Here is a 16,643-nt window from a genome sequence, read left to right as displayed (position 1 = left end):
GAATTTGGCAACGTCTTAAAAAGTTAGGACCCGGCCCGGGGGCTCATGCCTGGAATCCCAGCACTTTGGGAGGCCGAGGCGGGAGGACCACCTGAGGTCAGGAGTTTGAGACCAGCCTGGCCAACATGGTGGGCCTGGGGGCTCCACCCAGTCACCCAGGGAGTAAGAGGTGTGTGTGTCCCCCGAAGGTGGCTGGGCAGCCCCACAGTCTCTACTAAAAATACAAAAATTAGCCGGGTGTGGTGGTGCACACCCGTAGTCCCAGCTACTCAGGATGCTGAGGCAGGAGAATCAGTTGAACCCGGGAAGTAGAGGCTGCAGTGAGCCGAGATCACGCCACTACACTCCAGCCCAGGCGACAGAGCGAGACTCTGCCCCCACCCTGTCTCCCCCGAAAAAGAAGTTAAAGTCCACACTCCTACTCCTAGATGCAGAGCCCAAAGGAATGGAAACCCACATTCGCAGGAAGTCTGGCACGCAGATACTCACAGCAGCTCTGTCCCTAACTGGCAAGAACAGGAAACCACCCTCGTATGGACCAGCAGGTGAACAGACAGACCATTTTGGTAGAGTCTCAGGACAGAGAATTACTTTGTAATAAAAGTAAATGAGCTGCTGATACAACGCTGATGGATCTCCAAAGCACTGTGCAGTCAGCGATGACAGAAGCAGCAACCGTGGGACTCCATTTACATGAAGTTCCAAGAAAGCCCGAAACAACAGGCCCCAGACCGGTGGCCTCCACGAGCCGAGGGTGGAAAGAAACTGACTGTCAACATGGATCACATCACACAGATAAACTTGGGGGATTTTACTGAGTGTAAATTATATTTCCATAAAGCTGCCTTTAAAACGTGGAATCCCCAGAGCTCGGGGAGGACCACACTCACAAGGGCGAGGAGCTGGCACGGCCCGAGTGTGCGCTGGAGAGGAGCTCCCGCAGGGCCTCAGACAGCGCAACTTCAGGCTGGTCTCGGGAGGGTTCCTCCAGGAACCTGCGTCTGTGACGGAGGCAGTGGGGGGGCAGCAGAGCGCCCCCTGTGGAAACACCCTGGGCCGTGCACTGTGGCACTGACTGTGGGGCTGCCCCAGCCACCTTCGGGGACAGACACCTCTCACTCCCTGGGTGACCGGGTGGAGCCCCCGGGGCCTGGCCACAGTGTCCTCACCTCGGAGACAAGAGCTCCCCAAGCTCAGGCTGGCTCTGCAAGGCAGTGGGAGGTGCAGCCTGTGCTGATACGGGGACAGTGGGATGGAGAGGGGGCTTCCCAAGGCCTGGGGCTGGGGCTAGGCTGACGGCTGGGAAGACCAGATGCCAAGGCTCCTGAGGGCAGGCCAGGCGATTCCCCAGCCTCAGCCCCTCCTCCGCAGCCCACCCCGGGCTGGGTGCAGACACGCAGGAAGCTCAGGTGGGAAGGAACACGGCTCCATCCCAAACAGCGTCAGACGTGGTGCTCGGGTTCCCCCGGAGAGACCAAGCCCACTCAGAGCCAAGCTTCAGGGGCACACGCCAGGGAGCACTGAGGGGTGCGGAGGCTGTGGGGACCCGGGCACCGAGTGACCACAGAGCTGCCTCCACCCATGCGGCTGAAGGGTCAAACACAGCTCTTCCTGGGTGGGACCACGTGTCCCGGGTGGCTACGTGTGCTCAGACACGAGCCCCAAGCCCTGGAGCCCTCAGCACCACCAAGGTGCCGCACAGAGGCCTCGGCTGGGCTATTTTTATCCTGAGGTGAGAAGTTGCTGCCTGTGATCCAACACTCCTGCCAGCCAGGACATGGCAGAAAACGGCTACGACAGGCGGCCACAGACCCCAGCGGCCACAGGACAGCTGGGCTGGGGAGGACCGGGGGGCACCAGGCACAGACCCTGCACACGGTGCAAAGGCTGGAGCTGGGGGAAGGCAGCCCCACCCATAGTCATGGTCACGTGGAAAAGGATGGGACGGAAGCTCAGGCCTCCACCTTCCTGGCCAGGTCTCCTGGTGGCTTGTGACACAATGTGAAGAAGCAGGAGGCAGCACACCACAGGGTCCCCACAGGGCTTCCCAGGCCACAGCCCCTGCACCTGTCCCCAGGTGAGGCTGTACACAGAAGCGCTCTCCTTGCGTGGAGGCCTGAGGACGGCTGTGAGCCCAGCGCTGGCCACAGAGCACGAGAGGCAGGCAGCGCACCGTCAGGGGCCAGGCTATGGGGTGGACGCCCGCCCTGGGGGATGCTCTGAGGGTGGCAGCAGGTCCTCCCATGGTGGAGAGGACAGAGCCTGCCCTGGGCTTATTCCTCACGCACAGCAAGGTCGGCTCCTGTGCAGGGCAGCGGTGCTCAAAGTGTGTGCTGTCTGGGGTGGCACCGGCATGTCACGGGGAGCCCGGATCAGCACGGTTCTGTACTGCACAGACGCCCCGTTCTGGGAATGGAGCCAGCACCTCACGATTCCCACTAAGGACCTGCGGCCACACAGCAGAGGCTCCCACAGCCCAGACTCCAGGGCGATTTCCATAAACCCCTTGGTCCACTCTTCTTAAGTACACTGTGTGATTTTTAACTTTCGGTTTTTTTTGTTTTTTTTTTGGCTCTATCTCTGCTTTGTACAGTACAGTCATCTCACGTTCTTTCGGTGTGGGAAACAGATCATCAATCATCAATACACTCACAGATATCGGGCCTGGTGAACAGCCTGAGGCCCTGAAGACCAGGCTCTCCGCGGCCCTCCTGGAGCCAGACCACCCGTGGCAGCCAAGTGACAGCACTGCAGAGCTGCCCGAACCTCTGGGAGGCCACAGGGAGGAAGGGAAGCCGGAAACACCATGACGGCCACTTCCACCTAAACTGTCAGGATCCACTTCAGAGTCACTGCAACCTGAAACGGGGATTCTCCACACCCTCCACACGGCCAGCAGTGCAGTAATCCGTTTTAATTAAATAAATCGGAAACACAAATCAGGCCGATGTGTTGAATCAAGGTGGCGCGCACTGCGTATTTATAGCTCCGTCCACAGAGGACTCCTGACACACGCTACCAGCTCCTGCAGCCACTTTATTAAATGGAATAAATAACACCATGCAAGATGGCAAAACTTCACCAGACGGGTCTGGGGTTCTCCCAGCTCAACACTCTGTTTTCCTGCAAAGTCTCTGCTGGAATGAAAACATGGTTCAGATGAGAACGGACTGGTGTGCCCGGCTCAGCAGACGGGGACGGACTGGTGTGCCCGGCTGAGCAGACGGGGACGGACTGGTGTGTCCGGCTGAGCAGACGGGGATGGACTGGTGTGCCCGGCTGAGCAGACGGGGACGGACTGGTGTGTCCGGCTGAGCAGACGGGGATGGACTGGTGTGTCCGGCTTAGCTAACAGGTGGGTGGAAGGGAACCACGCTTGGATCGATGCCGCGTCCTCCCGCCAGCGACTACCCTACGCCCACCTGGCCGTCAGGTGGCAGATCCTCATCTGCCCCGAGAGGCGCCTTCCCCAGGGGCAGGCCCAGTGCTGGGCAAGCTTCCAGGGAAGGCTTGCGGGGCCCGAAGTCAGAGGACATAGGAACGTGTCAGGGGACAGAGAGGTGAACAGAGGCCAAGGGAGAGGGAAAGATGGAGACAGGAACTATCAGACAGACATGCAGAGGACACAAAGAAAACCAAGAAGGGAAAAGGAGACGGGAAACAAAAAGAAAAACCAGGTGGAGGCAGCAGGGAGAGCGGGAGGTGGGGGGCTGGGGGGGAGGACCTGAGCCACGCGGGGTCAGGAGCTCTCCCCGGTTGGGGGGATGGTGGACCCCCAACCCCTGACCGTGGGGAGAACAGGAGACAGGCCCCTCACAGAAACCAACAGCCAGAGACAGGCGGCATGGACAGGGTCTCCAGAGCAGCCCCTTGGCCCTCCACGGGCACATCCCTGGCTTGGGCTGGCGTCCCTGCCCCAGGGGCTCCCTGTGCACAAAGGGCGCAGCCACCGTTGCCACACTTCATGTGCAGCCGCGCCCCAGCCTTCCCTGGAGCATGGCGCTCCTGCTGGGCCCCCACCTTCACCTTGCAAACATGCTTAGTTCCCAGAGTTGGGGCCACGTTCTCCCAAACTTGTACCACCTCCATGGGGAGGGCCAAGAGCTGGGGGGCCCCCAGCAGATGCTCCCCCAAGGCAGGAACCCAGCCCAGGAGCTGCCAGCACCCCCAGCCTCCCGCCCGACTGTCGCTTCAGAGAAAGGCAGGGCAGAGGCTCCACAGGTGACCTGGTCCCGCTGCGGCGGAAGGGCGAGGACGCCTCTCCCAGGCTCCTGGGAGGAGAGGGCTGACGTGGCGGTGCCCTCTCTGATGAGGCAAGGCATCAGGTCACGCTGTCATGCAGGATGTGGTGGTGGCTGCTCCACAGACCCCAGAGAGCAGTGGCACCTGCACAGGCTCAGGGAGCAGCCACAGGCCCGGAAGACCTCTCTGGGATCTGTGCCAGCAGCCGAGACCATGGTTATCTGCATCAACACAGACACGGGCCAGTGCGGTGGGGTCATGGGGGGAGTCTGCAGGTGCCGGCGTGCTTCTGGAGGCACTCAGGGGGATGGGCAGAGGGGGCTGTGAGGGCTCAGGGGAGGACCAGCCACGTGAACTCCTGCAGTGAGGACTAGTCAGTGCTGGTAGAGTCCAACCCTGCTCCGGTCTGCTGGGCCCAACTCCTCCACGTGCCTAATTCTCCTGAAACCCCAGGAGAGACTGAGAGGAAGGGGAGTAACCTGCCCCACCATGGGAAGGGAGGGGCAGAGTCCCCAACGTACATCCCACTAGCAGGGTGAGGGCCGAGGCTCCAAGCTGCCCGGCAAGGGGGCAAGCACGGTGCCCAAACAGTGCCAGCATCTGGTCAATGAGTCCTGAGGTCCCTGACAGCCCTGATCGTCTCATCACACAAAACACCAGACATCAGAACCAGGACACTGGATGTGCCCACCCCAGGCCTGTGATGAGCCAATCACAGTGCAGAGGGCAAACACAGGCTGGAGAAATCGCTCAACGTGAAAAACGCCAGGGATGGCAGGAGGGGTCAGAGACCCTCCCCACAAATCTCTCTTCATTAATACCTCACAGGGAGCCAAGGGTGTTGGAATCAAATTGCTACTAACGCGCTTAGGGTTATGACAGCTCCCAGGTGTAGCCGGAGCTAGCCTTTCCTGAGAGGACCAAAGGTCTGTGTGCGGCCCTCAGCAGCAGGCCCTGCACGCACGGGGTGGCTGGACACAGAAAGGAAAGCCACAAGCGGGAAGGAGGAGGATGGACAGAGGGGGCTGGGCATGAGAAGAACACACCAGGGGGCAGTACCAGTGCCTAAGGGTGGTCCCAGACCCACGGTTCGCTCTCGCCATGTGTGGTGGTGAGGGCTCACCCCATAGGTGGGGACACAGCATAGCCCCAGGGCCCTCTGGTGCGGCCTACATGTGAGCAAGGGGTAGGGAGTGCATGTAGGCCCCAGGCCTGGACCTGTCATTCTCGCTACACGCCAACCCCAGTGCCTGAGCCTCTGTGCCCGTGCCCCCTCTAAACCACTGAACCATCTGCCAAGCAACCTTCTAGATGCAGTTTGACGACCTCCTCCTCCCATCTTCCCTGATCAGCCGCCAGGACGGCCATGCAGCGCGGCTCCCTGAGACCCTCCATTACAATCCTTTCTCCAGAAACTCAGCTCCTCCTAACATCCTACGTGAATTATGTTTGTTCATTAAATGTCTCCCCTGCCCAGCAGCTCAGCTCCAGGGGCCAGAGGCTCTGTCGGACATTCCCTGACACAGGGCCCGGCCTGCTGTGTGTGCTCGGCAGCCTGGCCGGAAGGTGGCTGTGGTCACACCTGTGAGCCTGGCTCTCCACTGGTGGACCCAGGTCATCTTACAGCTGGTCACTGGATGAAGGAGGAACGGACACAGCAGCCTATGACAGGGCGACAGGCCACACCGATGCCCTCATCTGCATCTCCATCTCACCGCAGCCTCCACCACCAAGGCCCATCCCAGACACCATGAGCCCTGAGACCAACGAGCTCACAGAGCTCGGCTGTGCCCGCAGACACTGCAGGCCCAGGCCCTCCAAGACATGGCCTGGCGGTGTCACACACCAGCTCGGTGACCTGGGCATGTCCTTTGACTGCCCCAGGCCTGGGTTTTCTCGTGAGCAAATTCAGGTCACAACAGCACGCACTCCGCAGGATATGGTGACAGTGAGACTGCGTAGTCAGGGAAAGGGCCACGCAGAGCTGAACAGCAAGGCATCCGGCGGCGTGTGCCAATGAGGCCAGAAGACCCTGGCACGTATCCCACCATGCCCAGGTGGGGCTGTGCTGTGCCCAAGGAGAAGTGGTGCAAACCTCGAGAGGAGAACATGGGCCCTTCAAACTCTAGGCTGGGAATGGCGTGCTGGGAGCCCCTGGCCTGGGGAGTGTGGACAGAGAGTGTGGACGTGGTCTCCGCCCAGGCCCTACGATCCCCAGCTCCTTCCTCCCACTGCACAGGTGAGAGTTGTTCAGAGCTAGACAAGGGAACAGAGTGTCACGGTGGCCCACGGGGCAGGGAAAAGGCAGAAGCCAAGGCTGAGGCCACCTCTCTTGGGAGGACCTGGGAGCCAGGAGAGGGATGCAGGCTGCAGGAAGGAGGAACCCCTCTCCCAGTTCCACAGCGAGCTGGGCAGCCCTGGGCCTCATGCCCTGCCTGTCAGGCCCCAGCAGAGCCTCCCCAGCAGCGGGGACAAGAGCCCTGGCAACAACTCTGAATACCTGGAGACCAGGTCTCCTCGGCAGATGCCCCTCACGGGGGAAGGACCTTGAGTGCCCCTTTGACAGGCATCATGAGGGGTCCCAACCCGTCAAAGGGGCACTGTCTGTGTGTCATCTGCCTGCAGGCTGGGGCCACCTGGGACACTCTGACAGCTGAGGACGCTGCAGGTGCCATCATGAGAATTAACATGGATCCACGTGCAGAGGAAGCAGCCCGTGGACACCCTCCCCGATGGACGCCTGCCGGCCGGCAACTAAAAAAACAGGGACCAGACCTCCAACCCCCACCGGCTCTGCCAAGGCCCACCAGGGAGAAGGCCCACCAAGGGGAAGGCCACCCGGCAACGTGAGCCCCACGCCCGTGGCCCCGCACCTCCATCTCGGCGCTGTGGCTGTGCACCTTCTGCACCATATCCTCCGCCTCCCGCATGCGCCGTGTCAGCTGGGGCGAGTACTCGGCCGAGGTCAGCTCGCTGTCGTAGGACCCCAGGATGGCCCGCATGCCGTCCCGCTCCTGTGGACACAGAGGGCAGCTGGTTAGGACCCGGGGCGGGGGATGAGGTAATGATGGAGACGGCTCAGGGAAGGCCCCACGAGAGCTGCGCCATGTGGGAGGCTCCCTCGTGAGGACCCAGGCCAGCACCCAGAGCCCACCCACCAAGGTGAAGAGGGCCCCGGAGCTTGGCGTCCCCAGACCCAGTCAATGCCAGCAGCCCCAGCTTCGCCCCGGCTCCCGCTCTGACCATGTCAGGCCTTTACTGTGGCGGGCATGGGCTCCACTTCGTACCAGCAGTACGGCTACAGGGTGGGCTGGGAGCAGCGGCCTCTGCCCCTGTGGACACAGCACACGCAGGGCGAGGGTGCACAGTGGGCAGAAGCCCAGGTTCCCCACCCCAGCCTGTTCTATTGGGTCTGCATGACTCCTCTAAGTCCCAGTGACACTGGGCCCAGGGAAACGACAGCGCGCAGGCCCAGAGCTGGGTGAGTCCTCCTCTTCCTGGGACCTCTGCCCCGACCTGCCGAGGGAGGAGACACAGTGTGCACCAGAAAGCTGCCCGTTCCAAAGGGACGGGCAACCCATCGCTCATCCAACCACCCAGGGCTCTCGGGAAGGCCGAGTCCTCACTTTTCAGATTTGGGCTTGTGAGCTCCTTATCTTCCCACAGAGCTCCCAGGATGTCTGAGGCTGCACGCAGGCCCCCACACAGCAGCCAGGTCCAGCAGAGCTCAGCTTCCTGGGATGACACTGACCACAGTGTCAGGGCTGATTCTTAGAGCCGGGCAGAAACCCCTGCTCAGTTGTGTCCTGCCTGACACGCTGACAGCGAGTCAGCCAATCAGGGGCCCCAGGACCCGGCGGGAGCCCATGGCTTGGGAACTGAGCTGCTAGGACAGCCCCCACAAAGGACATGCCACTGCGGGGAAGCGTGGTCTTCCCTCTGGCCTCCAGCTGCCTGCACTCCCTGCCCCAGGTGCGGGCCTCAGCCACGGTCCCCAGACCCTTATGGCCTCAGACGCCGAGTCTGGACGTAGCCGATTTCAGGCGCAGGCTGGGGACCTCCTCCCGCCTGCCCGCCCTGCGGGAGCCCACATGATCAGGGAGCCCGTCCTTCAGATGCCCAGGTGTGCTGGAGGGCAGCTTCCAGATCTTCACAGGCATCCGGATGCCCTGGGTGTAGATTCAGGGCGGGCCTGGGAATCTGCCTTCTAACAGGCACCCCAGGGACATCTAACTGATGCTCTCAGTAGCCTCTGCTGGGCTCTGCCCATTCTTGAGAGACAGGGGATGAGGATGCTGGGGTAGCAGAGCCCAGGAGAAAGCAGACAGGTAGCTACGAGATGCAGGTTCAAGCCCCAGCTCTGTCCTGAGGCCAGCTATTCAAGCTCCCTCCCCAAGTCTCAGTTCCTTCGTTGATAAGATGGGAAACAGGGCAGCCATGAAGACTGATGCTATCAGGAATGAACTGTCCAGCCAGCTGCCCTGGAAACAACCGGTGCTCAGAAAGCGAGAGCAAGAACCTCACAAACCCGGGAAATGGTCTCCACTGGCCCATGCCCCTTCCCAACATACATGCTGGGAAAGGACCAATGCTCCAGCCCAGCCCTGCACCACCGCACTGGGTCGCGGCCAGCGTGCTCCCCACCAGGTGAGGGCAGGGGAGCTGTGGGGACTGTCCCCACCAGTACTGGCTGAAAAGGCAAATTCATGGCCCTGACAGAGACTGGCTCCATCAGGCAGCCTGGGGAGCAAGACCCCCACCCAGAAACGGAGTCCACAAAACTACCAGGGTCCTTTCCGCGCCGCCTCCTGAGTCTGCACATACACAAGCTGAGCCCCTGCCCAGGCCCCGCCCTGCTCTCAGGAGAGACCGACCCAGTGCTCCCCAGCACTGATGACTGCCTGAGCCCCTGCCAGGCCTCTGTCCATCCCCCAGAGGTGAGGAGGGTGAGGAGGGCGAGGCTGCGGGGACTGAGGAAACCCCGGCCTGCTCTCTCAGAAGCCCCTGGAGCTCAGGCCGCCATATCTGGGGCTCTCCTGCCACCTCCTGAGCCGGGGACACAGGTGCCACCCTGGTGTGGACTTCATAGTTAGTTGATGACAAAAAATTCAAAATTCAATAAGTGAGAAATTAAAGTTACAAATCCAACTGGAACGGGTCACATATCTGTGGAAAATTTGTTTGCACAGGGAGGTTTATCACGTGTCATAACCTTATTGAAATCCTATATCTTCCCATTGACTTTTATCGTTTCAAGCCAGTTACCGGAGTTGTCAGCACCAATGTGCGGATGCCGTGCAAGGCCAGGACGGGGGACTTCCCTCGGTAAACAAGCTGTAATCGCCTCCTTTATTGATCGGTAAATCTCTGAGAGCTTCCCTTCATGACGGCTCTCTCCAGCCCAACTCCAGCCTAGCACTGGCTGGCACAGAAGAAAAGTATTAGAAAGTTTGTTGTTTGGACCCTTCCAAGAAACTGTTTTGTCACTGGGAGTGAACGAGCAGGCACGGTGTGGGTGACTTGCTATGGCTTTTTAACAGCTGGCTCCACTTATGGGCAAGTCCGCTTCATTTCCACCTCCACAAATGCGGTGATTAACTGCTGAACAAACAGGAGGCTGGCGGTGCTGACAGGGCCTCCCAGACTCATTCAAGCAGCACCCAGTAGAGTTACACTGTCCACAGGCTGCTCCTCCTTGGGTACAGAGATGTCCTGGTTCTAAGGAATAGAATGTGCTCGTCATGCAACGAACGGCCACGTGAAGAGAATGCGAGCAGTCGGCATCACCTGGCAGAAGTCAGCTGAGGATGGGCGTCGGCACCCTGGATACACCGGCCGACGGGGGCCGGGAGAAGTGTCAGTAGAGGGCGGCTCTGCCCCGGCCTGCAATTATCGGGCAGAGGGGCTGCTCACTCAGGGAGGCTGCAGGAAGGATCTGGGCGCCCTGGGAGGCAGCGGTGGGGAAGGGCACTCCAATCAGAGGGAACCGCGTGAGTAGGCGCCCAGAGGACCCTTGCAAAAGAGCGACAGAGATAATGACGCTCATCCCCTCATCAGCGGGTGCTCCAGTGCGCTAATTACCACGGAGCTTTTGAGTACAGGCCCCAAGCACACCGACGACTCCCACGGGAGAACAGATCCCCACAGATGCTGAGAACGCCACAGCAGGGGGCAGGGCACCTGGGCAGCAGGGGCTAAGACAGTGGGCAGAACAGGGCCCAGTGCCCTTGGAGGAAGAAACCCAGGGCACAGCTTTGGGCCTGGGATTGGGAAGGGCAGGGGAGAACAGAGCAGCGAGGCCAGGAAGCCGAGACAGAGACCAGGGCTGCCCGTGGCGAGAGCACCCGCAGGAGCGGGAGACTGCAGGAGGCCGGCCCTGTCGGAGGTGCTGCGGGCGGGGGGGGGATATGGATGGAGGCACCGCAGGGGGCAGAGACCAGCCCTGTGGCCCCCAAGCAGCGGTCACTTGAGGTGTGCATCCCCAGGCCAGCTCCCAAGTCAAACCCAACACACACACCCAACACAGCCCACATCCTACCAGGACACTAACTAGCTGTGTGACCTTGGGAAAAATAATGAGCCTCTCTGAGTCTCAGGACACTCAACCATAAAGCAGAGGGCAGAGAGCACCTCAGGCTCACTGTGAAGTTCAAATGCAGCATGGCACAGAAATCCAGGCACACAGAACCTGCACACACGGGCCATGAATGAACGGCAGCTACGGTCGTCACTGACGTCCTCACTGCTGTCTACCTGGTTCTTCCACTATGACTGCACCTGCTCGTGAAAGACGACCAGGAAAGCAGGCAGGCGGGGCAGGCATCTCCTGCACAAAGGGGACAGCCCCTGGCCATGGCCACGCCTGGTGAGGCAGGCGCCCAGCACTGCCTAAGCCCACACCATGGGCACAGAGGGCTTCCCTCCTGGGAGTCAGCAGCAGCCTGAAGGGGCTGTGAAAGGCAGACAGGCGGCTTCACATGCACAGACCCCTCTTCAGAACCCCTGAACCAACCCCCACTTTCCAGAGAAGCCCAGAGGTGAGATGAGTACTTCGTGGCCCCTCCAATGAAGCAGCAGCCCCTCAGCCATCTTCTTTCTCCCTCACCCAGCCTCCGCTGCCCACTCCCACCCGGCCTCCACGGTCAGTGCCGTGGGCCTGCCTCCCTCCCTCCGCCCACTCTAGCCCAAGGCCGAGGCTGTTCTGCAAGGGCTCCAAGAGTGCTCTGCACATGCGCCTTTCTCCGCAGGGCCTCTTCCCAAGCCCATCCCACCTCAGCTCAGCCACCTCCACCCAGCTCTTAGTCACTCCACAACTTCCCCTGTTTTAGAAAAGGAAATGTATGTTCATAAATAGCTGAAAAGTCCTGTTCTAATTACCTCTCCTGACGCATGGAGTCACCACAAGAAACCGAATCGATTCGGGCGGGAACGCGGGGCTGCGGGCGCGGCTCTGCCCACCAACACCAGCACCCTCTCCTCGCTGCCGCCCGCCTCCCCAGAGTCTTCTGCCCACTCTTTCCCCAGACCCCCAGTCACCAGCCTGGACAGGTCTGCCGTGACCCCAGCAGCAAGATCGCCCCAGCCCAGGAGAAGGCCCTGGTGGGAGGGAGGCTGGGAGAGGCAGGAGACCTCTCTCTGAACCCCTCATCCCGGCTAGTCATTTCCCAAATGAGCAGGACTCCGGCGTCTGTGGGGTCCCTCGAGAACATGATGACAGGCGAAAGCGGCAGTAACAAGTGCCTTGAAGGACCCACGCGGGTCAGAGTCCTGAGCTCCGATCTCACACAGACCAGCTGTGCGCCCTTGGGCAAGGGACCTAACCTCTCTGAACCCACCCTGCTTGTACAAAATGGGGACATGACTACCCCAAAGGGTGCTTAAAGGTGCACCAGGATTAGTAAGTACATGGAAACAGAACCCGTCAACAGGAAGGGCAGCAGGGAGGGTCACTTGCGGCCACAGAGGTTGGGGGTGGGGGTCGAGCTGGCTGGCCCAGCCCCAGCCACCCCCCACGCAAGGCCATGCCTCGCCTCGCCACCCCCCACGCAAGGCCATGCCTTGACACGGTGCTGAGTGCACATGAGGTGGCGCCCCCGTGCTCGGCCCACACCTGCTCCCGGGCCGGATGCCCTGGCCGCCCCCAACCAACCCCAGAACGCTTTGTCTCCTGTCTTTCCCTCGCTTCTCTTTCCTGGGCCTGCTGCCCCTAACAAGGTTTTTTTTCTGACAACTGACTGTTTTCAATTATGATTCACTCAGGCAGATTTTAATTGGTGACATCAGCACAGCATGCTAATGCTACATATGACTTAAGCACATGTTACCTCATTTGATCTTCAAAACTGCCAGGCAGGCACGGGGCTGAGGGAAGAGGACTCAGTGGCCGCGAGCTGTTGTGTCTGCCCCACCGCTGAGACCACGGAGGGGCAGAGCCCCGGCCGGTGCTGCAAACAGAGGAGCCGCCCTGCAGTCATGGGGTCAGCGCCCAGCCCGGGGAGGCAGCACCATGGACAGCCTCACTGGTGAGACCACTGGAAGTAGCTCTCCATGATTGGGGGCACTAAGCCCCGCTCTGGACAGCAGGAAGGAGGAACTCATGAGGCCCGGGATTGCTATCCACAGCCCCAGCGTGACCCTGGCACTCCCATCAAGGCAGGCACCCGGACCTGGACCCAGCACCTTGCGGCCCCACCCTCACCTTCCTGCAGCTCTAACCCTGCAGTTCCCAGCAGCCTTCAGAGGCCAGCACGCCACGGGCACAGGGCAGCTGTGACACTGAGCTGCAGGGGAACGCCCGGCCCTGACACCATGGGAACAAGCTAGAGCAGAACGCCATGAGGACCCTGCCCCAGCGAGAGCAAAGCCAGCTCCCTGGGGTCCTCTCTCCCCTGCCCGGGCTGCCCAGGTAACCGGAGTCTAGGGGCCTCCTGGGAGGGAGGCTGACCCGGTGGCTGCGGGCAGATACAAAGGAAAGAACACATCGGACGGACTTCAGGCTCTGGTTAGAAACACGTGCAAGACAGGAGAAACTTCATCTGAGACGACAGCCTAAGTGAAAAGAATTTTTTGTTTTAAGACAAGATCTTGCTCTGTCATCTAGGCCACAGTGAAGTGGCACAATCTCAAGAATGAAGAAGTTAGAAGAAAATGTATTAATTTAATGCTTACAGTAGAAAGACTAAAACTGAAAGTAGCAAGCTAAGTAACCAACATAAAAAATGAAAAAAATAAAACAACATACGTAGAAAGTCTAGGAATAAAAATAAAGATCGGAGCATAAATGAGTAAATGTAAAAAAAGGTCCACAGAAACTTTCCATGCTAACATGCACTGAGGAGAAAGCAATGAAAACAAAAGAAGAGGCGATCTAAGAACAGTGGGATGACCGTGAAGGTGGAACCTACTCACCACAGCAAAACCAGAAGGAGAAGGGGGCGAGGAGAGAACACAGGAGGTATCTGCCGTGATAATGGCTGAGATTTGTCGAAACTAAATCCCAGATCCAGGAAACTCAGAGAACATCTAGCAGGAAAAATACCAAAAACTTCACACTTAGCCATATCATATCCACCTGCAGAGAATGAGACACCCTGAGCAGAGGGAGCTCTACATTACCAACCGAGAGAGTAAGAAATGGATCAGACCTCCCGACCGAAGCCACTCAAGCAGCAGAGAGGGGACGGAGGTATCCAAGTATTGAAACAAAACAGCACCAGCCTGGAATTCTGCATCCAGCAAGATGATCTTCCGTGAGGAAAGGAGAAAGAAAAACTCTCAGCAGGGCACAGTGGCTCACGCTTGTAATCTCAGCACTTTGGGAGGCCGAGGCAGGCAGATGGTCTGGCGTCAGAGGAGTCTGAGACCATCCTGGACAACGTGGCGAAACCTCGTCTCTACTGAAAGTACAATAATTAGCTGGGCTTGGTAATGGGTGCCTGTAATCCCAGCTACTCGGGAGGCTGAGGCAGGAGAATCGCTTGAACCCAGGAAGCGGAGGCTGCAGTGAGCCAAGATTGCACCGCTACACTGCAGCCTGGGCGACAGAGCAAGACTCTATCTCAAACAAATAAACAAAAAACACTCTCTTAGACAAACAAAAACTGGGGGAGATTCGTCATTCGCAGCCCTGGCCCCTGTAAGCAGTGTAAGGTGGATCCTCCAGAGAAGCCAATGAGAGGTCAGAAGCTCAGACCTATGTGGAAAGACAGAGCAGAGAAGTAACAAATAAAGGAAAAACAAAATCTACTTTATCATTTTTTTTTTGAGACGGAGTCTCACTCTGTTGCCCAGGCTGGAGTGTAGTGGTGTGATCATAGCTCACTGCAACCTCTGCCTCTCGGGCTCAAGTGATCCTCCCACCTCAGCCTCCCAAGTTGCTGGGACTGCAGGTGTGGGCCACTGAGCCTAGCTTACTTTCCTTAGTCTTGTTCATCTAATGGACAATTGTTCAAGGTATAAGAGCAGCAAAGTGTCGGCTGACGATGGCGCAGGGATAGGTGAAATGAGGCAGCAGGTGGCACAGGAGGTGAGGTGAACGGGCGTGCTCTGCAGGAGGCGCCCACGCTGCCTGTGACCCGGTCAAAGGCCATCTGACCATGGGCTTAGATTCGTGCTAAATGCATGCTGCAAACTCTAGGGTAATTCTGTGCTTGGCTCATGCCTGTAATCCCAGCACTTCGGGAGGCTGAGGCAGGTGGATCACCTGAGGTCAGGAGTTCAAGACCAGCCTGGCCAACATGGCAAGACCCTGTCTCTACTAAAAATACAAAAATCAGCTGGGTGTGGTGCAAGATCACGTCACTGCAATTCAGCCTGGGCAACAAGAGCAAAACTCCATCTCAGAAAAAAAAAAAAAAAAAAAAAAAAAAGAATTCTGTGCTAACAGAATTAAAAAATTAAACCATATAACATGCTCAGTTAAAACTAAACAAAGCAGATAAAGAAGAGAAGATTTTAAAAAAAGAAAGAACAAGTAAAAAAGAGTAACAAACATGGCAGGTATTAAATAAACTGTATCAATGCTCATTTCGAATGTGAATGATCTAAACACACCAATTAAAAGATGGTCAGGATAGATTAAAAAAACAAGACCCAATTATATGCTGCCTATAAGGAACCCACTTAAAATATAAACACACTTTGAAAGGAAAGGAAGAAAGTTGTACCACACTAAGCCCACACAAAAGAACGGTGTAGCAGCTTGATCAATCTCAGGCAGAACAAGGAAACTATCGGGCATGAAAAATGGCACGCCATACGGATAAAAAGATCATTTCTCCAAGGAGACATGCCCACCCTTAACACACATGTACTTAACAACAGTGTGTCAAAACACGCAAGGAAAAACCTGGAAGAACTACAGGGAGAAATGGCTCCATTCACTGTACAGTTGGAGGCTTCAACACCCTCTTATCAGAAACGGACAGATCCCACAGGCAGAAAATCAGTAAGGACACAGCAGAACTCAACAGCATCATCAATCAACTGGGTCTAATTGACAATGACAGAATACTTCATCAGCAGCAGAATATACATTCCTCTCAAACTCACGTGGAAAATTTACCTAGACAGACCACATTTGGGCCATAAAACACACCTAAAGAAATTAAAAAATATAAAGCATACAAAGTAAGCTCTCAGACCACACTAAAATTAAACTGGACATCAGTAACAGAAAGATAACGGAAAAATCCCAAAATATTTGGAGACTAAATCTACTTCTAAATAATGTAGGGATCAAAGAAGTCTCAAGAGAAGTTTAAGAATAGTTTGGGCTGGGCACGGTGGCTCAAGCCTGTAATCCCAGCACTTTGGGAGGCCGAGACAGGCGGGTCACGAGGTCAGGAGATCGAGACCATCCTGGCTAACACGGTGAAACCCCGTCTCTACTAAAAAAAAATACAAAAAAACTAGCCGGGCGAGGTGGCAGGTGCCTGTAGTCCCAGCTACTCGGGAGGCTGAAGCAGGAGAATGGCGTAAACCCAGGAGGCGGAGCTTGCAGTGAGCCGACATCCGGCCACTGCACTCTAGCCTGGGCGACAGAGTGAGACTCCGTCTCAAAAAAAAAAAAGAATAGTTTGAACAAGAAAATGAAAATACAACCTACCAAAATTGTAGGATGAAACAAAAGCCATGCTTAGAGGAACATTTATAGCATTGAATGTAAATGTCAGAAAAAAAGAAAGATCTAAAATCCATCGTCTAAGCTTCCCATTAGGAAACTAAAAAGAAGAACAATGTAAGCCTAAGGTAAGAAGAAAAAATAATAAAAATTGGCCAGGCACGGTGGCTCACGCCTGTAATTCTAGCACTTTGGGAGGCCGAGGTGGACGGATCACAAGGTCAGGAGTTTGAGACCAACTTGGCCAACATGGTTAAACCCCGTCTCTACCAAAAATACA

The 16,643-nt window shown here is 57.4% G+C and overlaps 1 protein-coding gene across 11 annotated transcripts in view; it reads right to left on the bottom strand.

Moving 5' to 3' along the window:
- MAD1L1 (mitotic arrest deficient 1 like 1) overlaps nt 1-16,643 on the bottom strand; it is a 423,430-nt gene that overhangs the window by 192,657 nt on the left and 214,130 nt on the right. For all 11 annotated transcript variants that reach the window (XM_008018861.3, XM_037995244.2, XM_073012878.1 and 8 more), the window contains one exon: nt 7,116-7,256. In XM_008018861.3, the coding sequence (XP_008017052.2) occupies nt 7,116-7,256 (141 nt within the window). The remainder of the gene's footprint in view (nt 1-7,115; nt 7,257-16,643) is intronic.

Source organism: Chlorocebus sabaeus, chromosome 28 (assembly GCF_047675955.1).
Source record: "Chlorocebus sabaeus isolate Y175 chromosome 28, mChlSab1.0.hap1, whole genome shotgun sequence".
Taxonomy (NCBI): domain Eukaryota; kingdom Metazoa; phylum Chordata; class Mammalia; order Primates; family Cercopithecidae; genus Chlorocebus; species Chlorocebus sabaeus.
This window is presented reverse-complemented; position numbering and strand designations above follow the sequence as displayed.